The sequence below is a fragment of the Chiloscyllium punctatum genome, chromosome 6 (assembly GCF_047496795.1).
Source record: "Chiloscyllium punctatum isolate Juve2018m chromosome 6, sChiPun1.3, whole genome shotgun sequence".
In the NCBI taxonomy this organism is placed as follows: Eukaryota; Metazoa; Chordata; class Chondrichthyes; order Orectolobiformes; family Hemiscylliidae; genus Chiloscyllium; species Chiloscyllium punctatum.
This window is the reverse complement of record NC_092744.1, coordinates 76,931,760-76,956,684: the sequence shown is the minus strand read 5'-3', so window position 1 is coordinate 76,956,684 and position 24,925 is coordinate 76,931,760. Positions and strand designations below refer to the sequence as shown.

At 42.7% G+C, this 24,925-nt stretch overlaps 1 protein-coding gene across 30 annotated transcripts in view; it reads left to right on the top strand.

The window, feature by feature from the left end:
* kif1aa (kinesin family member 1Aa) overlaps positions 1–24,925 on the top strand; it is a 326,170-nt gene that overhangs the window by 251,333 nt on the left and 49,912 nt on the right. For all 30 annotated transcript variants that reach the window (XM_072573022.1, XM_072573040.1, XM_072573019.1 and 27 more), the window contains 8 exons: positions 631–716; positions 3,536–3,671; positions 9,233–9,395; positions 13,431–13,521; positions 15,295–15,413; positions 17,333–17,388; positions 23,189–23,297; positions 23,484–23,550. In XM_072573022.1, the coding sequence (XP_072429123.1) occupies positions 631–716; positions 3,536–3,671; positions 9,233–9,395; positions 13,431–13,521; positions 15,295–15,413; positions 17,333–17,388; positions 23,189–23,297; positions 23,484–23,550 (827 nt within the window). The remainder of the gene's footprint in view (positions 1–630; positions 717–3,535; positions 3,672–9,232; positions 9,396–13,430; positions 13,522–15,294; positions 15,414–17,332; positions 17,389–23,188; positions 23,298–23,483; positions 23,551–24,925) is intronic.

Sequence of the window (24,925 nt, the reverse complement as noted above, 5' to 3'; positions counted from 1 at the left end):
CACACTCTGGGACTGGCTGGGACAGTGGGTCAGAAACTGTCCTTTCACACTCTGCGACTGACTGGAACAGTGGATCAGACACTGTCCTTTCACACTGTGGGACTGGCTGGGACCGTGGGTCAGATACTGTCCTTTCACACACTGGGACTGACTGGGACAGTGGGTCAGACACTGTCCTTTCAGACCCTGGGACTGACTGGGACAGTGGGTCAGACACTGTCCTCTAACACTCTGGGACAGTGGGTCAGACACTGTCCTTTCACATCCTGGGACTGACTGGGACAGTGGATCAGACACTGTCCTTTCACACTCTGGGACTGACTGGGACAGTGGGTCAGACACTGTCCTTTCAGACCCTGGGACTGACTGGGACAGTGGGTCAGACACTGTCTTTTACTTGATAAACAGAACAAATGAATGCCACTTGCAGATGCATAATTCTGTGGTAAAGAGCAGGTGGGAGAAATGGGAAATTAATTGGATGGACCTTTCAACAAACTAGCACAGACACTGTGGGCTGACTGGTTCCCTTTTGTGAACTGAGAACCTGTGTGGATTGCCTGATACTGCAATAGTTATCTGTGTGTTTTATTTTGTTGCATAATGTTCTTTTGTTGTGTCTATTTGTAGCTGACGAGGAAGCTCCAGATTATGGTTCTGGTGTTCGACAATCAGGAACAGCCAAGATCTCCTTTGATGACCAGCATTTCGAGAAGGTATTGCTTATAGCAATCTTTGTCTTTCCCATCGCCATCCATTGAACCCTGTTCAAATGTGCTCACTAGAAAAAGCAATCTACTAAAACTCTGTGTATCGACACAAACTTGTTTTGTGTTTCATATGCTGAGGGCATTTGGCTTGATGGGACTCTGGGAAGCAGAGCAAGGCTGTAATATTGAAATGTATTTAATCTCTAATATGCTGAGATCTGTGTTCTAGTGAGTTGTATAACTAAGGAACACTGAATGTTTTAACTTCAATAAAGGGGACAAGAGATCCATTGGCAAAAATTGAATCAGCTGGAATGAAATGACAAGGAAATAGATTGAGGTAGCAATAAAGATAATGTTAATTGGAGTATGGCAAGAAGGACTGGTAATTGCGAACTCAAGAGTATGCCTCAGATAGGGACAGAGTTTACAAAACAGTGAAAAAAAAATTAAAGGCTCTGTATTGAATGTGTTTTCAATAAACAGATGATTTTCAGCTCAGACTGAAATTCATCTGCATGACCTGATAGCCAATAAGAAACCCAAAGATGGGATCTGAATATCCAAGGGTACACGACATTCAGAATGACAGGAAGTCAGGGGAAGGTAATGGAGTAACTTGCTTTTTTAAAGAGGGCATTTTAGTACTGTATTAAGAAATGACTGTTGTTCTAAAATTCAAGGCGTGGAATCAGTTCAGGTGGAACTAAAGAAAAGTAAGGGGCAGAAACCTTTGGAGGGACTTGATTTAAATACCAAACAGCGGTGGTCATGTAAAAGGTAGAAATCGGGAAATTAAAGGTGCGTGAAACAAGGGTAAGACTAATCTTGGGGTATTTCAAACTATATTTAGACCAGTTAATGGACCAATTAGCTCTTATGTTGTGAAGGATGAACTCTTAGAATACATGCGGACTGGTATTTTAGATCAGTGTACTTAGGAATAGACCATTCGTATCTAGTCAAGACTGTGGTGCTGGAAAAGTACAACCCACCAGGCAGTATCCGAGGAGCAGGAAAATCGATGTTTCAGGTATAAGCCCTTCATCCTGATGAAAGGCTTATGCCCGAAACGTCGACTCTCCTGCTCCTCGGATGCTGCCTGACCGGCTGAGCTTTTCCAGCACCACACTCTCAACTCTTATCTCCAGCATCTGCAGTCCTCACTTTCTCCCATTTGTATCTAGCATTATACAATGATAAAGGTATAATTAATAATCTTGTAAATAAGCCTTTAGAAAGAGGGACCATTGTATGATGGGATTTTACATTAATGTTGATTGAGTGATGTAGTTTAATGAGAAGCTAAGGTTTTAATTCCACAGAAAGCAGGCCTCAAATACATGGGAGTGTTATGATCCCAGCTGATGTTATTATTGGACAAGTCAGATCCCCGATTGAAACCTGGTTTGATAGATCATATTTTGATTTAATTTGGTTTTACCAAAGAGATCTCTCTCTTTAGTATAAGCATATGGAATTCTGGAATTAAGGGTCTCATGATAGCCACAAAATCATTGTCAACTATTGGAAAAACCCGTCTGGTTCACTGATCTCCTTTAGAGACGGAAACTACCATCCTTATTCACTCTGGCCTACATGTGACTCCAGACCCACAGCAAAGTTGAGACTCTGAACTACCTTCTGGGCAATGAGAGGTGGGCAATAAATGCTGGTCTCAGCTTTATGATTGCATGTTTTCTTAAAATTGAGGGTTCAAAAAGATTAAGTAGACTGAGCTATATTCTCTGGAATTTAGAAGTGTGAGATGTGATCTCATTCAAATGTACTTCAAAAGTTTTCACCGAGTAGATGTGAGAAGGAGGTTGCCCAAGCTTGGAGTGGCAGTCTAGAATCTGAGACAGCCTCAGAATAAGAGGTTTCTCTTGAGATTTATTGATAAGGTGAGGAAGAATTTCTTCCCTCAGAGATTGATCAATCTTTGGAATTTCCTGGGAGACCTATGGACGCTCAGTAATTGAGTATGTTTTTAGTCGCCACACTTCCAGAAAGATGTGGAAGCTTTGGAGAGAATGCAGAAAAGGTTCACCAGGATGTTGCCTGGTCTCAAGGGCATTGGCTACGGGGAAAGGTTAAAAAGACTAGGATTGTTTTCACTGGAAAGATGGTGGCTGAGAGCAAGCCTGATAAAGGACTATAAATTAGGAGACGCATAGATAGGTGGATAGTCAGAAGCATTTTCCTGGGTTTGAAGTTTCAAATACAAGGGGGCATACGTTCAAGGGGAGAAGGGGGAATGTTTAAGGGAGATGTTTGAGGAAAGTCTTTCATGCAGAGAGTGGGAAGAGCTTGGAATGCACTGCCTGAAGAGGTGGTGGAAGCAGGCGCGTTGGTGACATTTAAGAGGCATCTGGATGGTTACATGAATAGGGAGATAATAGAGGGATACAGACTGAATAAGGAAAGAAGGTTTGTTAAAGTTTAGTTAGGGCATGATGATCGGCACAGGCTTGGAGGGCCGAAGAGCCTGTTCCTGTGCTGTACTTCCCTTTTATTCTTGTTCTTTTGTTTGTTCTTTAAGACTGTGTTTGATGGATTACTATGCACTAAAAATATCAAAGAATGGGGAATGATGCAGGAAAATGGCGCAGAGGTAGACAATGAGCTGTGATGTCATTGAATAATGAAACAGACTAGAAAGACTGAATGGCCCACTCCTGCTCAAGTTTCTGCTGTCCCGATGTTCTGTTGTAACAGTGTTCATTCACTGGGATGCTAGGGATCACAAACTAGGTCTACAAATAAGCATTTGAAGAAGAAGACCTCTTTGTGTGTGAAGTTCACTCTGTGATCACTCTGTTCAGTTTCAGTCGGATTGTTGTACAGCTGGCATGTCTCGCTCCGGCACATCGCAGGAGGAGCTGCGGATTGTGGAAGGACAGGGCCAATCGAGTGATTCAGGTCCCTCGGCTGATGAGGTCAACAACAATACCTGCGCAGGTATGCACTGTCCCATCAAAACCGATTGCAGCACATGGCTAACCCAGTTTGAATCAGAATTAACACGAATAACTGGAATAGAAAGTTCTGTGCTTCGGAGGTCAGGAGCTAATTGGAGAAGAAAACATTTGTTTAAGAACATTCAAACAATGTTACTGCTCGATCCTAGCAATTTGCACTAAGGTAATAAGTCAGTTAAAATGGTGATACAGAATAAGCAATTATGTTATTGACTTGACCAAACCTCCTCAAAGTGTATTAGAAGGTAACCAAGACCCTAACATTTTCTATTTTAAAGGTAAATGTAAGGTGTTTCATTCCAGTTGCAATTAGATTGGTTGAACTACTTGATATTATGCAAAACCTAATTTATTATACACTATACGTAAAACATACCAAAAAAAAAAATTGGCCTAGATGTAATTCTAATGAAATGCTTAACAAAACAATAGATACAGTAAAACTTACTCATTAACTGTTCCAATATAGGAGCATCTGATAAACGCACTCTTGGCAAAAGGCAAATTCAGAAAAATGGATTATCTCACATACAACTCCAGTAGCAGGAAAACACCAAGAGGAAACTCAGAGAGTGTCGCAGGGAGAGATGTACTGCAGCATCCAAACCCTGCTGAGACCCCAGTAACAACTGCTAAAAGCTAAGACTAAAAGTCCTGGTTCTGTGTGAGCTTGACCCATCCATTCAGGCTACTTCTATTGTTCCAAATTTTACATAAAAACCCAAGGCCTCACAAACTGCCTACACTCGTAGTTCTGCACAGACTGCTCAAAACCTCTGCCTTAAAAGCTCTCTTTAAAAAAAAGGACAAAATACCGCTTTCAAAGCTGTAGTATCATCACAATTGAAACATCCCTGGGATAGAAAAATCAGTGTTGTTTCCACGCTCCTTCTATCTCTCGAGGGTAAATTTGATTTTGGAGATAATATAAAACAGGACAATACAGATTTACCAAAATTTCAGTCAACTCCGTATAAATCAGGAGCTGACCCTGGGATTGTCTGACTCTCTTACCTCAAAGTTCTTCGAAAAAATTTCATCATCAATTAGTTCCTGACATTTAAAACAAAGTTTTTAGAACCCTGATGACAAGATATGTTTTATTTTATTCAGTGAAGCAGTATGATCTGGTTTGTAGCACCTGAAAGGACAAGGGAAGCATATTCAGCAATGACTTACAGAAGACAATTGGTTGTGAACTTGAAATCCAAAATCGTACCAATCTCTTTCAAACAACTAACTCTCATTTCCACCGAGAATATTGAAGTTGTCAAACCTGGGAGGAGAGAGTCAAAATGTCAGGGGTAGGGCAGATGTTAGCGAGGACTCACAGAATCTGCTTTATCCTGTGTAAATGGATGTTGCCATGGTTGGAGGGTTTGAGCTAAAGGGAGAGGCTGGAGCTTACAAAGGTTTACAAAATCATGAGGGGCATGGATAGGGTGAATAGACAAAGTCTTTTCCCTGGGGTGGGGGAGTCCAGAAATAAAGGGTAAAGGTTTAGGGTGAGAGGGGAAAGATTTAAAAGGGATCTAACGGGCAACATTTTCACACAGAGGGTGGTGCTTGTACGGAATGAGCTGCCAGAGGAAGTGATGGAGGTGGGTACAACTACAGCATTTAAAAGGCATCTGGATGGGTATATGAATAGGAAGGGTTTAGAGGGATATGAGCCAAGTGCTGGCAAATGGGACTAGATTAATTTATGATAACTTGTTGGCATGGACAGGTCTGTTTCTGTGCTGTACATCTCTATGAGGTGTTGGAGGTGATTTCCTCAAATTCTGGGAGCAGCAATTACTGTTTGATATGCTGTTGCATTGTTTTGGAACTTTGGAGAAAAAAAAATCAAAACAGCATTTTTAAAAGGGAGAGGAACAGACAAAGGCAGCACATGGTCTGTGCAGAGGAGAGAGAGAGAGATAGAAAGAAACCTACACTGCTAATGGACACAGCAGTGAACATGCGCAGTTCCTGCCTTTGCTGTTGAATTCATGTAGCGCTGGACCTCAGAGTGCATCTGGGAAAATTAACAAACAGTGAAATTCACATCTAATCTTGGAGGAACCTGTTTGGGAGAGGTCACAGCACAGAAACAGATAAGTGAATATTTTTAAGTGTGGCCTTACAGTAAGTCTGCAGTAGTGAGTAGAGTGGGTTCTTTCTTGATTATATGTTTTTTGAGATATGTCTCTTGATTAAACTTAAAATATAAGCCATAAGTATTAAGTTAGCCTGGAACAGTATTGTGTAGAGGAATAAGACAGTGCTATTTTCTGGGTCTATAGCTTTGAAGAAGCAAAAGTGTCCTTTAGTAGAGTGATGTGCTCTTCTTGTCGGATGTGGGAGTTTAGGGAGAGTTTACGTGTTACTGAGGATTATATCTGCAATAAATGCCATTGGTTGCAAATCCTATCATATTGAATGGATTGGTTGGAGAGACAATTAGAGGCAATGAGGAATTTATAAGAGCAAGGGGTTGGCAGTTATTGGAAGACAGAAAAGTTGCAGATATAGTCACATAGATGGGTTAACTTCAGGAAAGGTAAGAGAGGTAGGCAGGTAGTGTAGCAGCCTTCTGTGTTTATCCCCATTTCAAACAGGTATGCTGTTTTGGAAAATGTAGGGGGTGACGGATTCTCAGGGGAATATAGCATGAACAGCCAGATTTCTGGTATCAAGACTGGCTCTAATGCAATGAGGGGTACGTCGGGATCCAAGAGATCAATTTCGTTAGGGGACTCTCTAGTCTGAGGCACAGACAGACATTTCTGTAGCCAGCAGCAAAAAATCAGAATGGTGTGTTGCCTCCCTGGTTAAGGATGTCCCAGAGAGGGTGCAGAATGTTCTCAAGGGGGAGAGGGACCAGCAGGAGATCATTGTCCACATTGGAACCAATGATGTAGGAGAGGAAAAGGAAGAGATTCTGAAGGGATAAAAATAGAGTTTGGAAGGAATTTAAAAAGGAAATCCTCGAGAGTATAATATCTGGATTATGGATTACTCACGGTGCTGCAAGCTAGTGAAGTTAGGAATAGGAGGATAGAGCAGATGAATGCATGGCTGAGGGGCTTGTATATGGGAGAAGGATTCACATTTTTGGATCATTGGAATCTCTTATGGGGTAGAAGTGATCTGTACAAGAAGGACGGATTGCACCTGAATTGGAAGGGGACTAATATACTGGCAGGGAGATTTGCTAGAGCTGCTCGGGAGGGTTTAAACTATTAACTTGGGGAAGGGTGAGACCCTGGGAGATAGTGAGGAAAGAGATCAATCTGAGACTGGTACAGTTGATAAAAGAAGTGATTCAAACAATCAGGGCAGGCAGGGACAAAGCAGAGAACAGCGTAAGACTAATCAATTAAACTGCATTTATTTCAATGCAAAGGGCCTAACAGGGAAGGCAGATGAACTCAGGCATGGTTAGGAACATGGGACTGGGATATTATAGCAATTACAGAAACATGTTTGCAGGTAAAGGGACGACTGGAAAATGGGAAGCCTTCAGAAATGAGATAACGAGAATCCAGAGAAGGTATATTCCTGTCAGGGTGAAAGAAAAGGCTGATAGGTATAGGCAATGCTGGATGACTAAAGAAATTGAGAGTTTGGTTAAGAAAAAGAAGGAAGCATATGTCAGGTATAGACAAGACAGATCAAATGAATTCTTAGAAGAGTATAAAGGCAGTAGGATTATACTTAAGAGGGAAATCAGGAGAGCAAAAAGGGGACATGAGATAGCTTTGGCAAATAGAATTAAGGAGAATCCAAAGGGTTTATACAAATACATTAAGGACAAAAGGATAACTAGGGAGAAAATAGGGCCTCTCAAAGATCAGCAAGGCGGCCTTTGTGTGGAGCCGTAGGAAATGGGGGAGATACAAAACGAGTACTTTGTATCAGTGTTCACTGTGGAAAAAGACAGGGAAAATATAGAATGTAGGGAAATAGATGGTGATATATTGAAAAATGTCCATATTACAGAAGATGAAGTGCTGGATGTCTTGAAACACATAAAAGTGGATAAATCCCCATGATCTGGTGTACCCTAGAACTCTATAGGAAGCTAGAGAAGTGATTGCTGGGCCTCTTGCTGAGATATTTGTATAATCGATCGTCACAGGTGAGGTGCCGGAAGACTGGAGGTTGGCTAACGTAGTGCCACTCTTTAAAAAGGATGGTAAGGACAAACCAGGGAACTATAGACCGGTGAGCCTGATATCGGTGATGGACAAGTTGTGGGAGGCAATCTTGAGGGACCAGATTTACATGTATTTGGAAAGGCAAGGACTGATTAAGGATAGTCAACATGGCTTTGTGCATGGGAAGTCATGTTTCACAAACTTGATTGAGTTTTTGAAGAAGTAACAAAGAGGAATGATGAAGGTAGAATGGTGGACGCGATCTATATGGACTTCAGTAAGGCATTCGACATTGGTTTCCCATGGGAGACTCATTAAGAAGTTGAGATCTCATGGAATACAGGCAGAACGAGCCATTTGGATACAGAACTGGCTCAAAGTTAGAAGGCAGAAGTTGGTTGTGGTGGGGGGGGGGAATTACTTTTCAGACTGGAAGCCTGTGACCAGTAGAGTGCCACAATGCTGGGTCCACAGCTTTTTGTCATTTATTTAAATGATTTGGATGTGAGCATAGGAGGTATAGTGAGTACGTTTGAAGGTGACACCAAAATTGGAGGTGTAGTGGACAGCGAAGACGGTTACTTCAGATTATAACGGGATCTTGACCAGCTGGGCCAATGGGCTGAGAAGTGGCAGATAGAGTTTAATTCAGATAAATGCGAGGTGCTGCATTTTGGGAAAGCAAATCTTAGCAGGACTTAACACTTAATGGAAAGGTCCTAAGGAGTGCTGCTGAACAAAGAGACCTTGGAGTGCAGGTTCATAGCTCCTTGAAAGTGGAGTCGCAGGTAGATAGGATAGTGAAGAAAGTGTTTGACATGCTTTCCTTTATTGGTCAGAGTATTGAGTGAAGGAGTTGGGAGGTCATGTTGTGGCTGTACAGATCATTGTTTAGGCCACTGTTGGAATATTGCATGTAATTCTGGTCTCCTTTCTATTGGAAAGATGTTCTGAAACTTGAAAGAGTTCAGAAAAGATATACAAGGGTATTGCCAGGGTTAGAGGTTTGAACTATAGGGAGTGGTTGAATAGGCTGGGGTTGTTTCCCCTGGAGTGTCGGAGGCTGAGTGGTGACCTTATAGAGGTTTATAAAATCACCTTCCTGTACACTATGGGAAATTTAGCATGGCCAATTCGCCTAACCTCCACATCTTTGGATTGTGGGAAGAAACCCAAGCAGACACAGGGAGAATGTGCAAACTCCACATAGACAGTCCCCTGAGGCTGGATTCAAATCCGGGTCCCTGGCACTGTGAGACAAAAGTGCTAAGCACTGAGCCACTGTGGGTAGGACTGAGTTTAATCATTTCAACTCAGTCCAACGCCCCCCTTGAAACTTAGATGTGCCTCTGCCTTTCGGGGATTGCCCATTGATTTCCTTTTTTACATTCTGCAGCAACCCAGGAGGAACCTGATAGTCCAGAGAAGTCCCCGGTAGACACACAGATGGATGGAATCGTAGAACATCTCAAAATCGGCAGCAACTTCACTTTTAGAGTGACCGTTCTACAGGCCTCGAGTATCTCAGCTGAATATGCTGATATCTTCTGTCAGTTCAAGTAAGTTGCCCATTGCTATTCTATATCTCTGCTATATGGACCCATTGCCATGTCGATAGAACTCATAATGGTCTCTGTACCTTCAAAAACTGGAGAGACCATCCCAGAGGGAAAATGCGGTAATGCTGGAAAATGAATGTACTGCTCATAGTGGAGTTCCATTTTGAAGTGCTGTATGTCTCATTTTCCAGCTTTGCTGATTTTTTCATTCTGGAATGTTCCATCTCCTCATGGCTGTGTCAGTGGGATCAGAGATATATCTCTGAAATATTGCCGAAAAGCATGATTATTTAATATTTGAGTTTGTGTAGATCGATTTACCTGACTATACTGGCTGTGTTATTAATATATACATCACTGTAGCCATGGAAACCATGCTAAATCTACTGATCTACTTGTTAAGGAGTTTTGAAACATCCTTGCTGCACACATCCTTTGTGGAAGCTGGTTAATGTCTCTGGTTTCTGAGTGACCTTGGTCAAGTCAGACCTAGCGTTGATTCTTGACAGTGAACTGACTGGCAGAATTATTGTAGAACACACTGGGTACAGCAAGGGTGGGAAGTGATCCTGTTGGCAGTATCCAGAGGTTATCCAGTGGAGCAACTAAAGAACAAAGAACAAAGAAAATTACAGCACAGCAGGCCCTTTGGCCCTTCAAGTCTACTCCAGATCCTCTATTTAAACCTTTCACCTATTTTCCAAGGATCTGTATCCCTCTGCTCCCTGCGCATTCATGTATCAGTCTAGAACATTTTAAATGTCGCCATTGTGCCCACCTCTACCACCTCTGCTGGCAATGCATTCCAAGCACCCACCACTCTCTGCGTGAGAAACTTTCCCCTCTCACTTAACTCCCTTAAACTTTCCCCCTCACCTTGAACTTGTGACCCCTAGTAATTGACTCCCCCACTCTGGGAAACAGCTTCTTGCTATCCAACCTGTCTATCTCTCTCACCTTTTTGTAGATCTCAATCAGGTCTGCCCGCAACCTCTATCTTTATAATGAAAATAATCCTAATCTATTCAACCTCTCTTCATAGCTAGCACCCTCCATACCAGGCGACATCCTGGTGAATCTCCTCTGCACCCTCTCCAAAGGATCCACATCCTTTCGGCAATGTGGTGACCAGAATTGTATGCAGTATTCCAAATATAGCCAAACTGATGTCTGATGTCAACTCTTGTATTCAATACCCCGTCCGATGAAGGGAAGTATGCCTTCACTGTAGCCATGGAAACCATGCTAAATCTACTGATTATCACTTGTTGAGGAGTTTTGAAACATCCTTGCTGCACACATCCTTTGTGGAAGCTGGTTAATGTCTCTGGTTTCTGAGTGACCTTGGTCAAGTCAGACCTAGCGTTGATTCTTGACAGTGAACTGACTGGCAGAATTATTGCAGAACTTCTTGACCACTCTATCGACCTGCATGGCCACCTTCAGGGTACAATGGACCTGAACACCCAGATCTCTCTGTGCATCAGTTTTTCCCACGGTTTTTCCATTTACCGTATAGTTCGCTCTTGAATGGGATCTTCCAAAATGCATCACTTCACATTTTGGATTGAAATCCATCTGCCATTTCTATGCCCAACTCTCTAAACTATCCATATTCTGCTGTATTCTCTGACAGTCCCCTTCACTATCTGCTACTCCACCAATCATAGTGTCATCTGCAAACTTGCTAATCAGACCACCTGTTCCTTCCTCAAGATCACAAAGACATGTGGCCCCAACACAGATCCCTGTGGAACACCACTGGTCACAATTCTCCATATTAAGAAACTCCCTTCCTCTACTACTCTCTTGCCCAACCAGTTCTCTATCCATTTAGCTAGTCCATCCTGGATCCTATGCGACTTCACTTTCTCCATCAGCCTTACTGAAGTCCATGTATATGACATCTACAGCCCTTCCCTCATCAATTAACTTTGTCACTTCCTCAAAGAATTCTATTAAGTTGATAAGACATGACCTTCACTGCACAAAACCATGTTGCCTGTCACTGATAAGCCCATTTTCTTTAAAATGGGAATGAATCCTATCCCTCAGTACCTTCTCCAGCAGCTTCCCTACCACTTACGTCAGGCCCCCCAGTCTATATTTATTTGGGTTATGCCTACTACCCTTCTCAAACAAGGGGACAACATTAGCAATTCTCTAGTCCTCTAGGACCTCACCTGTGTTCAAGGATGCTGCAAAGATATCTGTTAAGGTCCCAGCTATTTCCTCTCTCGCTTTCCTCAGTAATCTGAGATAGATCCCATCTGGACCTGGGGACTTGTCCACCTTAATGCCTTTTAGAATACCCAACACTTCCTCCCTCCTTATATCGACTTGACCTCGAGCAATCAAACTTCTTTCCCTAACCTCAATATTCTTCATGTCTCTCTCCTTGGTGAATACCGATGCAAATTACTTATTAAGAATCTCACCCATTTTGTCTGACTGTATGCTTAACTTTCCTCCTTTGTCCTTGAGTGGGCCAACCCTTTCTCTAGTTACCCTCTTGATTCTTATATATGAATAAAAGGCTTTGGGATTTTCCTTAACCCTGTTTGCTAAAGATATTTCAAAACCCCTTTCAGCCCTCTTAATTCCTCATTTCAGATTGGTCCTATTTTCCCGATATTCTTCCAAAGCTTCAGCTGTTTCAGTCACCTAGACCTTATGTATGCTTCCTTTTTCCTCTTAGCTAGTCTCACAATTTCACCTGTTCCCCAATCTTGCCATTTCTAGCCCTCATTTTCACAGGGACATGTCTGCCCTGCACACGAATCAACCTCTCTTTAAAAGCCTCCCACCATACCAAATTTAGATTTACCTTCAAACAGCTGCTCCCAATCCACATTCCCCAGCTCCTGCTAAGTTTTGTATAGTTGGCCTTCCCCTATTTTAGCACTCTTCCTTTAGGACCACTCTCATCTTTGTCTACGAGTATTCTAAAACTTGTGGAATTATGATCACTATTCCCAAAGTAATCCCCTACTGAAACTTGAACCACCTGGCTGGGTTCATTCCCCAATACCAGGTCCAGTATGGCCCCTTCTCGAGTTGGCCTATTTGCATACTGGTCTAGAAAACTCTCCTAGATGCTCCTTACAGATTCTGCTCCATCTGGACCTCTAATGCTAAGTGGAAAATTAGAAATTGAAATCTCCTATCACCACCACCCTGTTGCTCCTACATCTTTCCATAACTCTTTACATATTTGTAACTCTATCTCATGTTTGCTGTTGGGAGGCCTGCATACAGCCCCAAAATTGTTACTGCCTTTCTATTTCTGAGCTCTGCCCATATTGCCTCACTGCTTGAGTCCTCCATAGTGCCCTCCTTCAGCACAGCTGTGGTATCCTCTCTGACTAGTAATGTAACTCCTCCACCCCTTTACCTCATTCTCTGTCCCACCTGAAGCATCGATATCCTGGGATATTTAGTTGCCAGTCATGCCCTTCCCTCAACCAAGTCTCAGTAATAGCAATAACATCATACTCCCAGGTACTAATCCAAGCCCTAAGTTCATCTGCCTTACCTACTACACTTCTCACATTAAAACAAAAACACCTCAGACTACCAGTCCCTATGCGTTCATCAACTGCTCCCTGCCTCCTCTTCCCCTTAGTCATGCTGACTTCATGACCTAGTTCCTTACAGGCTTTAGTTACTACCTCCTTGCTGTCCCCTAACCTCCTCATTTGGTTCCCAACCCTTGCCACATTTGTTTAAACCCTCCCCAATAGCATTAGCAAAAACAGCCCCACAAGGGCATTGTTTCCAGTCCGGCCCAGGTGTAGACCATCCAATTTGTAATAGTCCCACATCCCCCAGAACCGGTCCCAAGGTCTCAAAAATCTGAATCCCTCCCTCCTGCACCATCTCTCAAGCCATCTCTAGACCATCTCTATTCCAATGCCCACACATTGCAGCCTGTGTCATTCTGAATTGCCTGATGTTTCTGTTCAGGGCTGATAATATAAATGAAAAGAACCTTCAATGAAAAAGGTGAAACTGTGATTTTCCTCTCCTTTCCAGTTTCATTCATCGCCAGGAAGAAGCGTTTTCCACAGAACCATTGAAAAACACAGGCCGAGGCCCCCCACTTGGTTTTTACCATGTCCAAAACGTGAGTAGCACAAATGAAGGTAGAATTGTGATCATGTAGAACAAGATACAATCCCCAGTCTAACTGCTGGCTGTACCAAAGATCTTTTGTAAGGTTTTCAGTTTCTGAGAGTTTGGGGGTTTCATCATATTAATGATATTATTGACAGATTGATGATCGCATCGTGTGCTTGGACCAAAGCTCTTTTAATGTCCATCTAAAAGCAAATGCGATTCAGTGGAGATTGGAAGAAGAGTCGAAGCTAGTGGCTGAAGGCTTGGTTAAAAAATTTAGTTGAGGAGGTTTCCAAATGAGTCATGAGTGACAACCAGGTACAAGAGTTTGACAGCAAGTTCCAGATGGTAGACAGGACATTGTAGGATTGATGCTGATGGTATGGTAGAAGGAAACAGATGCAAATAAATCAGGTAACATCTGCTCCCAGGAGATCAGGAAGACCAACCCCAGATGGTATTAGGCAACAGTAGTGACCCCAAGTGATGAGACAAGGTGGAGACAGGATTCCTTATTCATGCTTGCAGGCGAGCCCAGGTTCCAGCTGCTGCTTCTTCATTGTTGGACAGCTTTCAACGCAGTACAAGTATACCAATGTAGCTCCCAACCTTCCTTCAAGTATTATAGAATGTTTCAATGGAGAGTACAAGAGGACATGCTGGGAGCAGCACTAGACATATCTAAAAATGTGGTTCAGTCTGGTGAAGCTACCAGTCAGGACTACTTGCGTGCCAAGCAGCATAAGTAGCAAGTGACTAATAGAGCTAAGTGATTCCACAACCAATGGATCAGATATAAACTCTGAAGTCCTGTCTGATCCAGTCATGAATAATGGTGTAAATTAAACAATTCGGCGGAGGAGACTTCACAAACATCCCCATCCTCAATGATGGAAGAGCCAAACACATCAGTGTAAAGGATAAGGCTGAAGCTTTCACAGCAATCTTCAGCCAGAAGTGTCAAATGGATGATCCACTTCAGCCTCCTCCAGTGGTCCCCAGCATTACTGATGCCAGTCGTCAGACAATTCTATTTACTCCACGTGATATCAAGAAACAGTTGGAGGCACTGGATAGTGCAAAGGCTATGGGCCCGGCTGATATCCCAGCAATAGTACTGAAGATGTGTGCTTCAGAAATTGCCTCTCCCCTACCAAGCTGTTCCAGTATAATTAAAACACTTGTACTTACCTGACAATGTGAAAAATTGCCCAGTTATGACCTGTATACAAAAATCAGGACAAATCAACCCCATCCAATTTCTGATTCATTCTACTCTTAATGATCGATAAAGTGATGGAAGATGTCATCAACAGTTGACATGGTGGCTGGATGGTTAGCACTGCTGCCTCATCACGCCCAGGGGCCTAGGTTCAATTCCAGCCTTGGGCAACTATTTGTATGGAGTTTGCAAATTCTCCCTGTGTCTGCATGGGTTTCCTCTGGGTGCCCTGATTTTCTCCCACAGTCCCAAAGATGTGCAGGTTAGATGGATTGTCCATGGTAAATTGCCTATAGTGTCTAGGGATGTGCAGGTTAGATGGATTCGTTGGGAAATTAGGGTTACAGGGATGGGATGAGGGCCAGGTCTGGATGTGATTCTCTTCGGAGGGTTGCTTTGGACTTGATAGGCTGAATGGCCTGCTTCCACACTGTAGGGGGCTCTATGATTCATAATTAAATGGTTCTACGAACAGTGTTGTCAAGCATCACTTATTAACCCCTGAAAGCTCAGTTAAACAAACATATATATGATGAAAGTTGTACTTGTTTTTTACAGATTGCAGTTGAAGTAACCAAGTCCTTCATAGAGTATATTAAGACTCAACCCATTGTATTTGAGGTGTTTGGGCACTACCAGCAGCACCCGTTCCCACCACTCTGCAAGGACCTTATCAGGTAGATGTTTCAATAGGTTTTGTTATCTTCAAGTACAATGTTCCTTTGTTTTGTTTGAAGCTCAGCATCAATGTCTCACTTTTCATAGTGCGGAATGCTATCAGAGGTTCTGTTCTTACCTTTACCCTTCTGTACTGTGGTATGTGAAGTGGATCTGAATTAACAGAACCTCTTGGTTGTAATAATGTAAACCACAGAGGAGGGCACACATGTAGACCCAACAAAGACTACTGCGTCCAATGAGTTAGAGGGTAAAATGCTGCTTCCAGCCCCACCTACCCCCCCCACAACCCAAGTGTAGATACCCCATCCCCACCTGAGCACAATGGACCCTAAGGGCCCTGGACCCAGGTTATTGGGTCTCGACATAGCCCTCACTTCCCTGTTCCAACCCTATGTGTGCAACATCTAACAGCGAGTTATGAAAGGCACCCAAACCTTACTGCTTAACTGAAGTGACTCACAGGTTGGAATCAGTGAAAGAAATTAGCTTCATCCTAGGGTGAATCCACCACGTCCTGACAGTGAGCTGCTCAAAGCAGCGGGGCATTAACTTATGTGTCTCCGAGAGAGCAGGTCACAACCACACACATAAATAAACACACACACACACAAAAACTTACACGCACACAAAAACATATGCACATAAGTAAAACACACACAAAAACACATAACATACACACACAGACCAAAAACACACACACAGACAAAAGCGCACACACACAGACAAAAACATACACACACAACATACGCAAGCACAACCTTATTGCTAGAGAATAATGCATTTGTGAAGAAACTGACTTAAATACAATGGAAAAATTAATTAATACCACATTGCAACACAATTGGTCCCATTATTCCAATCAAGAACACCTTCAGGCAGCTGTGGTTGCTAAGTCCCTGTTGAGAAAGACAAACAAATCCTTTTGGCATGTACCCTGAATCACTCATGCACAGCTAAAAGTGACTGGTTGAAATGACATTCCAACCCATCCTGAGCTGAAGAAATTCCAGACAGAGTAAGTTAAAAATCACATAACACCAGATTTTTAACTTTGTCTACCCCAATCCAACACTGGCACCTCCAAATCAGACAGAGAAACTACTCTTGTTTCTCCTGCTCCTTTTCCATCTCCCTATCCATTCGATCATGATCCAGATCTGACAACTTTGTCAGTGTTGCCCCTTGACAGCTGGGCTGGTGGGATAGCCATGCCTCCAAACAACGCTGTGTGGCTACAGAGCAGCCAAAGAAAGAAGGGATAATCATGGCTTAAACCCTGGTATTTGGGATGTTCAGTCTTTGGCTGCTTGATGATCAAAGGAAAGGAGTGGCAGATATCCGGGCGAGACAGTTTCCTGCCCAATGTGAAGCTCAGAGCTGAAAGAGGTCTCTGCAAACCCTGTCTGATGCCTGGAACCAGGGAGTTGTTGGCAACAGTATGGTTGGCACACCCACCTCCCCAGCCCTCCCATCCCAGTTCTCTGATCTCTTCTTCCCAGTGAAGTTGTAGCTCTGGGACAGACAGTGGGATCATGGTAATGTTACTGGTCTGGTAACCTGAAAGCCCAGCCTCTGAAGACACAGGCTCATATTCCACTACAGTAGCTGGTACGATTTAAATTCAATGAATAAATCTGGAATATAAAGCTAGTGTCAGTGTTGGTACCCATGTTCAAAGATAACTAAGGTATGGCCACAAATTCCGGCCTTGAGAATGATGCCCAGCTACCCTGGAGGGACGTAAAACAAAAACAATTGCATTTACTCAGTGTCAGACTCCACACCTCTCAACTAAAATGGGAATCTGCTTAAGGGCTGATAAAGTCTTGGCTCAGTGATCTGTTTTTGACTAAATGATTTTCCTCACAATGTATCCTAGATGGAATTCACCTGGTCTTTTTCTGTTTTTAACTAGCCCCCTGAGGCCATCTCGCCGACAGTTCCCTCGCGTGATGCCCCTGTCTAAACCAGGTAAGGGGTTTAAAATCGCTCAATGCTTTATTGCAGTGAGTTTAAGTATCGAACTGTACATCGTAGCCATATGGAGGAATAGAAGTTCATAGCGAAACAAATAAAGCAGTAATCTTGAGATACAACATTCTTTACCTAATTCATGTCTACAATACATATGTCATCATTGCTACAGATGGCCTACCAGAAACCCTGAGTGCCCAGCTAATGCAGGAAATCAAAGGCAGCAATCCAATCTTTAATCCCCCTGCTAAAGTAGCTGGTGATCAGCTGGAGGGGGTGCCAGGATTGGTCCAACCTACTTGAAGAGGCAATCAGCAATTGTCACTCTGATGCCCAGAGGAATGGGAGCGCTTGCCCTGATTACTCCGCACTCACCCAATCACACCCATTTCCTCTCACCACTCCACCGCCAACTAGTCGCCTCTCCACACCTCCTGAGGTCTACCTACAAAATACAGCCACCAGGAAAACAGCCCAACACTCAACTTTATAAAAGGGACACCCCCAATGTTAAGGAAATGAGGAGCCATGAGCTCAGCTCAGGCAAGTGTTGTTGGGATGCATGTTGTTGCCTTGTCATTGCTCCAGACAAATACAGTCAATACAAGCTCTGAAACCACATTAAGATAATCCATGGACTTGGCACAGGGACTCAGTGGATAATGGTGTATTTGAACTGCACAGGCCAGAAAGATCTCACACCCTGTCTGATCTGTTCCCAAAACATAGCTGTGTACTAGAGTCATCTGAGGGCAATTGGTGCAGTGATGTTAAACCAAAGCAACAGCCTTCAGGACAGGAGGGGAAATGTGAAAACAAGCATGAGGACAATAGTTTACATTCAACAGAATGTATGTGATTTAGCAGATGAGTTTCTGTGTGTTAGGAATTTCAGAAACAGGCAAACAGTTTCTTAATAATATCAATGTGAGACATTAGGCATTTCAGACTGTATTAAAGTTCCTCCACCCACCTCACCATCCTAATCTCCTCACATTACATCAGTAAATACTTTTTTCCTAATCTTTCTGCACTAACCTGACAGCTATTGTCACTACTGTATTTTGCAGAGGAGACAGGCAATGTATCTTTAAGACAGGTGGCATCATGACGCCCATCGTGGGCGGCACGGTGGCACAGTGGTTAGCACTGCTGCCTCACAGCACTGGAGACCCGGGTTCAATTCCCGCCTCAGGCGACTCTCTGTGTGGAGTTTGCACGTTCTCCCCGTGTCTGCGTGGGTTTCCTCCGGGTGCTCCGGTTTCCTCCCACAGTCCAAAAATGTGCAGGTCAGGTGAATTGGCCATGCTAAATTGCCCGTTAGTAAGGGGTTGATGTAGATGTAGGGGTATGGGTGGGTACGCTTCGGAGGGGCGGTGTGGACTTGTTGGGCCGAAGGGCCTGTTTCCACACTGTAAGTAATCTAATCTAATCTAATCTAATCATGACATTTGACACCTCATCATCAACAGCCATTAATGTTGCAGCAATTACAGTAATAGTCAGCAAGCATCGAACCTGTACTAAGTTGGAGATACTGCAACAACGTAAATAATTAGTGTTGTTCATAAACTTAAAGACATCTTTCTCAACAAGGACCTAGTCTTTGTGGTATATGTTGCATCGGTTAATGTCTAGGGGAGCATAACAGACCATATTTAACTGACAGTGGTGTTGCTCCCTGCATCGACCATTATTCTCAAGTTCTCTACATTATCTGACTTCCAGTTTTTAACATCAAACTCTCTACCTTAGTCATACAATAACAATGAACCGCAGGCTCTTGAAATTCCACTCACCATGCTCTTCATGTACTTCATTATCATCAGCTCCCCTGATGATCATTGTTCCACTCCCTCATATGTCTGCTATACCTTTAGGATATGTATTCAAACAGCAATAAAGAAGTGTGTTTATATACAAGTCTTTTTATTTCAAATGCTGCAGTTATTTAACTAGAGTTTGTGTACATGCTCAGCATTGGTCTAATAAAACAAAGAAAACTGATGTTTTCTTACACTAGACTCACAGAAATGTACGTCCATTGTAAGGTACAATTCTTTAACCTGGAACTGTTACTGTGTAATGGGGGTCCTTTATTCTCAAAGAGCTCAGAACACAATTGTAGCAGTGAATTTTTTTTTTAATCAAATGACCAGACAGAATACAAACAACCTTATCGATGGGGGTTGGGAGTATGTTACAGAAATACCTTGAGGAAGAGCTCGTCAGCTCCTGGTCATTTATGGGTACAGTGTCTCACTTTCATATTTAAGGATAACCTCTTAGGATCATGGAGCTCAAAAGAGGCCATTCCACTCATTGTATCAATCGTAGACCTTTGAAAGATCTATTGAGCTAGTGTCAGTCCTTTACCTTTTTCCATTTTTGTTTAACGTTTAAGCATATAGGATCGAGAGTGTGGTGCTGGAAAAGCACAGCAGGTCATGCAGCACCTCAGGAGCAGGAGAATCGATGTTTCGGGTGTAAGCTCTTCATCAGGAATGAAAGGATATGGCCCTTTCAGACAGGGCATTGCAGATTGCAACAGCTTAAAGAAAATTTCCCTCTTGATTCTTTTGTGTTTTAGCTTAATGATGAAGACTCTAGTTACTGACTCTCCAGCCAGTGGAAAGTTGTTCTACATCCAGATGTTACTGGGGTTGGGTGGAGATACATTAGCCTGTTCCAGATGTGTGGGTAATTATTTTTATGTCTGGTGCAAAGCTGGGGGCTTGTGTTTGGCGGAAGATCCCTTTTATACTGAAATAGGTCTAGGTACTAGAAGGTTCATGTTTATTGTTTTAATCTGTTGTACATATTTCTCGACATACCTCATTAATTAATAAGTTATCCTCTCCTTGTCAGAATCCATGTGATTTTCATATTTCTGTTGTTTTTTTGTTTGTTCTTCATCTTTCATACCTGGCAGAGAATGAGAAAGCAATTGTTTTGATTAAGCACCTGATGCCTGATGGGTTGAATCTCCCATTCCTGGACTCGCTGTCCATGCACGCCATGTCTGCGGCTAGCGTCGCTACTTCCTATCTCTCCGAGGACAACGTACATGACCCCTTGCCCCTTCCTTCCTCCCCTGGTTGCGCTGTCAGGAAAGCCCAGATGCATGGTTCGTAATCCTGAACTCTGATGGAAAGTCTGTTTCATTGGATACTTCACCGCTTTCAGCTCCACATGTAATTGGCTGACTCATCTTCCAATCTCCAAACAATTTGGTATAACCCCCATAAGGAGAAAGTGAAGACTGCAGATGCTGGAGATCAGAGTTGAAAAGTGTTGCGCTGGAAAAGCACAGCCGGTCAGACAATGTCCAAGGAGCAGGAGAATTCAAGCATGAGGTCTTCATCAGGAATCATGTTGAAACCTTATGAAGAGTTCTTACTCAAAATGTTGACTCTCTTGATCCTCAGATGCTGCCTGACCTGCTGTGCTTTTCCAGCACCACACTTTTTGACTATAACCCCCATAAGGATTGGATATTTCAACCCAACCAACTCATTGGATGCTTCAGCCCCACTCCCTGTTACAACTGGACATTTCACTTCCAAAGCCTGTCATGCATTTTGTTAAGGAGTTTCCTCATCCTCCGTCAACAATTCACCTTCCTCAAATTCCCAGAGAAAAAAAAGACAATTCATCTTTCAACTTCCATACATTTGGTACTTTACTTCCTGCTTCAAATAAGCACTTTCCAGTCCCTGTGCAACTGGAGAATTGTTCTCCACCACACTCCACATATAATTGAGTAAATTCTCTCACTCTGTGTTTGATTGTGAAAAGTACCTCCCAAATGTGCTTCGCCAATTCTTCTTCCTCTACATCGTACAATTGGATAGTTTACCCCAGGACAGTATGACATTGTATCATGACTCTGCAGGGGTCATGGCTTTTTCCACTTGGTTATATATTTTTCCCACCCCCTCATTGCCTCATTGCTAAATGAAAATTAATGTGATATCAGTGGAACATCAATCGCTTATGTCCTGCATTCTTCCTGATGCAGAAATCTCACACCTGCTCCCAGAGACTAGACTATGAGTAATTATCTCTATGTCCATTTGCTACTCCTGGTGTTGTACCCAATTCAAAGCCACTTTCCATGGGTGACAATCGTGTGTCATTACCTAGCCCTGGATCCTTGTGAGTTGGCTCAGCGATGTAAACAAAAGTGGACAAGTGTGTGCAGTATTTCAATAAACTGAAGATTGGTGGAGCTGTTGGGTAGTTTTCATGATACAACATCTGGTTGTGGAATCTTCATTTATATTTTAAAGTTGAAAAGACTCAGTGGAAAACCAAGGGGTAAAGTTCACACACTGGAAATGAAAGAACAAAGATTAATTGGCAATGAGATTCTGTCATGCTTTCTTTTTAGAAGTACATTGAAAGAGGTGAGACTGGCTTTGGTATCCCATCTGGAATACCAGCCAAAGTGATATATCGTTTACAATAAAAGGTAATCATTCTATTTTATGAACAATCTCAATTTTTAAGACAACACACACTTGGCCCATTTCTGTCATTGCAATGTGCTCTGTCCCTTTACCCATAACTCACCTCTGCATGTCTGCAGTGTTTTTGTAGCTTTGTGTGTTTATTTCATTGAGGAAATTGAGTTTTTAATTTAATCTCAAGTGGATCTTTCATGGCAGAATTAGCAGAGGAAAGCTCACCTTTCAGCCTGCATCTCTTTTAGCCCAGTGTGTTCAACCATAAAACTGTCATAAAGTCCAAGGAAATGTCACTACCATTGTCAACACAAAGACAAAAAAAAACTGCTCAGATGTCAGGAATAGCTTTATTACTGGAATTTATCCCTCGAAGCCTGAATTAAACATCTAAGTACAATCTTAAATATAGGCAAGATTAAATCTATTTCCATTTCCTTCCACACTTACACTGTTTTTGTTTTTAACTTTAATGCTTATTGACATACTCTGGCTCTGTTTTAACTGTTTAACTTTTCCTCCTGAATTTCTTCACCTAGTTTAGGGCAACTTCTGAAAATCAATTGGCTTAAATCATAAGGTTGACGATCACCCATATGTTGTCATTTTGAGCAACACTTAAGCCATAAGAGTCCATACTGCCCTCCACCGTCTTAGGGCATAATGGTGTCAATCACCCTTGGAACTGTAATCCAATAGATGCAGCACCTCTGAGAGAAGAAAGGAGACCTTGCAAAAAAGGATTCATGTAGTAGCAGCCTGGACACAACTCAGAAAAACGTGAGAGGCTCAGCCAAGTGACAAATGATTCTCATATCGCACACGTTCATACATTAACAAAAGGCCTTATGAATATAGGCTGCTTTAACAATTGCGTGCCCTGTTCTATGAAATGTGCAGTGACTTGCAGGTATGTCCCCCATGTGCACCCTGTCCCCCAGGTGCACCCTGTCCCCCAGGTATACCCTGCCCCCAGCTGTATCCTGTCTTCTGGGTGTGTCCTGTTCCCTGGATGTATTCTGTCCTTCAGTTGTAGCCTGTTCTCCTATCCTTCAGGTGTATTTTTTTTAAATTGTACTCTTTTCTTCCAATGCTTTGCCATGTTCTGTTGTTGTTCACACCTTGCAAAATTTTTTTGCATGATGATATTTGAATCTGACACAAACTGAAGTTTGAAGAATACTAATATGTTAGATATCTGCCATTTGATACAGCATCAGGATTTGGAACAGATAATGCTGGAAGTTTACTGTAGAACCAACTACAAAGTTTGGGTTCGCACTCAAGGCTTCTCCCAATGACCCAGTCTAATGGTATATTGTTTTTAACAGTACCAGCTACCAAGTTAAACAGCATGAACCGACCCACTGCAGGACAATGCCAGGGCAAGTATGACTTGCTGGTCTTCTTCGAAATCTGTGAGCTGGAGGCTACTGGCGAGTAAGTATCTACTTTTGCAACATTACCTGAAAGAAAGGCCAGCTGATGCTGAGCCCAAGTTCAAACAATAAAAGATATTCATGATTCATTTCCTAAAGAGCCACTTCTTCCTGTTGTTTGATCTGAGGAAGCAGCATGAGGTGTTTTGGCACATGAATTGACCATCTCTCTTTCTTTCTTCCTCAGGTATATCCCTGCCGTTGTTGACCACAGAGGTGGAATGCCATGTCATGGAACCTTCCTACTGCACCAGGTACTGCAATGTAACCAGTTGCAGACAATTAGAGCTCCCACCTGTATTTTTGTCAAAGCTTCCCCTGAAGAGATTAATTTGCTCGTTCAGACAGCTCCCTTAGTTTTCCATAAAGTTCAAATCCAATGTAGGCCACCTGCCTTGCATATTCTCTCAGATATAATAGTGCTCAAGCTCTTCTCAGTGGCATGAACCTTTTAAGTCCAGGAGCGTGGCTGTACTGTGCACTATCTAAGAATACAATAATATCCATTAGAAATACATTAGCACCTTGACATACGAATGACCCCGTTCACAAACAAATCGGTTTACGAACAGGATTGTACGTAAAATTTTGCTTCAACTTACATACGAAATTCAAGGTACGAGCGAAGGTACGAACGCAAAAAGCCCGTGTGCGCCCACGTAGTTTCATTGTTCTGCTTTGCTACGTGCTAGTGGAACCCAAAAGCTCTCAGGCCCCGCGTGATCTCATTCAGTTCGTCTTTGGCGCGTGTGCTGTGAACAGCGTTCGTTGCTTCATCCATGCATTCTTATGCTAGCCGAACAATGGGAAAAAATGATTCCGTTCGCAAACTTTCGGTTCGCGAACCGGGTCCCGGAACAGATTAAGTTCGTAAGTCGAGGCGCAAACTGTATAATGTAAATGGATCTCCGGTTTTTTTAAAATCCCCTAATTAAAAGTCCATCCAAGCATTAAAGTTGTTCTAGCCCCGCTCACATTCCCAGAGAGCAGTGGGTCAAATTGAGATAAGAATTCTCTCTCTGACTTGTAGCCTCCAGTTTCTATCTCTTTTCTAACTCATCATCCTTCCCAGACGTAACGATCAATGCTCTCTGCCGTCCTGCCTTGTTCCAAGTTCTGGGGTGAATAGCCAATGTCTTTTCCCCAAAGTAGTGGAGTTGAGAACTAGAGGGCATAGGTTTAAGGTAAAAGTGGGAAAGATTTTAAAATTATCTGAGTGGCAGATTTTTCATGCATTAAGTGGTGCCAGAAGAAGTGGTGGAGGCTGGTACAGTTGCAACATTTAAAAGGTATCTGGATGGGTCTATGAACAGAAAGAGGGATATGGGCCAAATACTGGCAAATTGGTCTAATTAATTTAGGATTTCTGGTGGCATAGTTAAGTTGGACTGAAAGGCCTGTTTCCATGTTGTACATCTCTATGACTATGACTCATTATCCTACAAACTCATCTTTCCTGCATCATCACTGCAGTGGAGTTTGAGAGGAGGGTCAGATGCGAGTGAGTTAAGTGCATAAGGCTTCTCCTCATCCCTCTCCTGATCAGATCCATCTTTATTACTGCAGCTATCTAGGACCACTCTATCAAGGGAGTTAATGTTTTGCAATAATGCTCACCATGTTGATGAA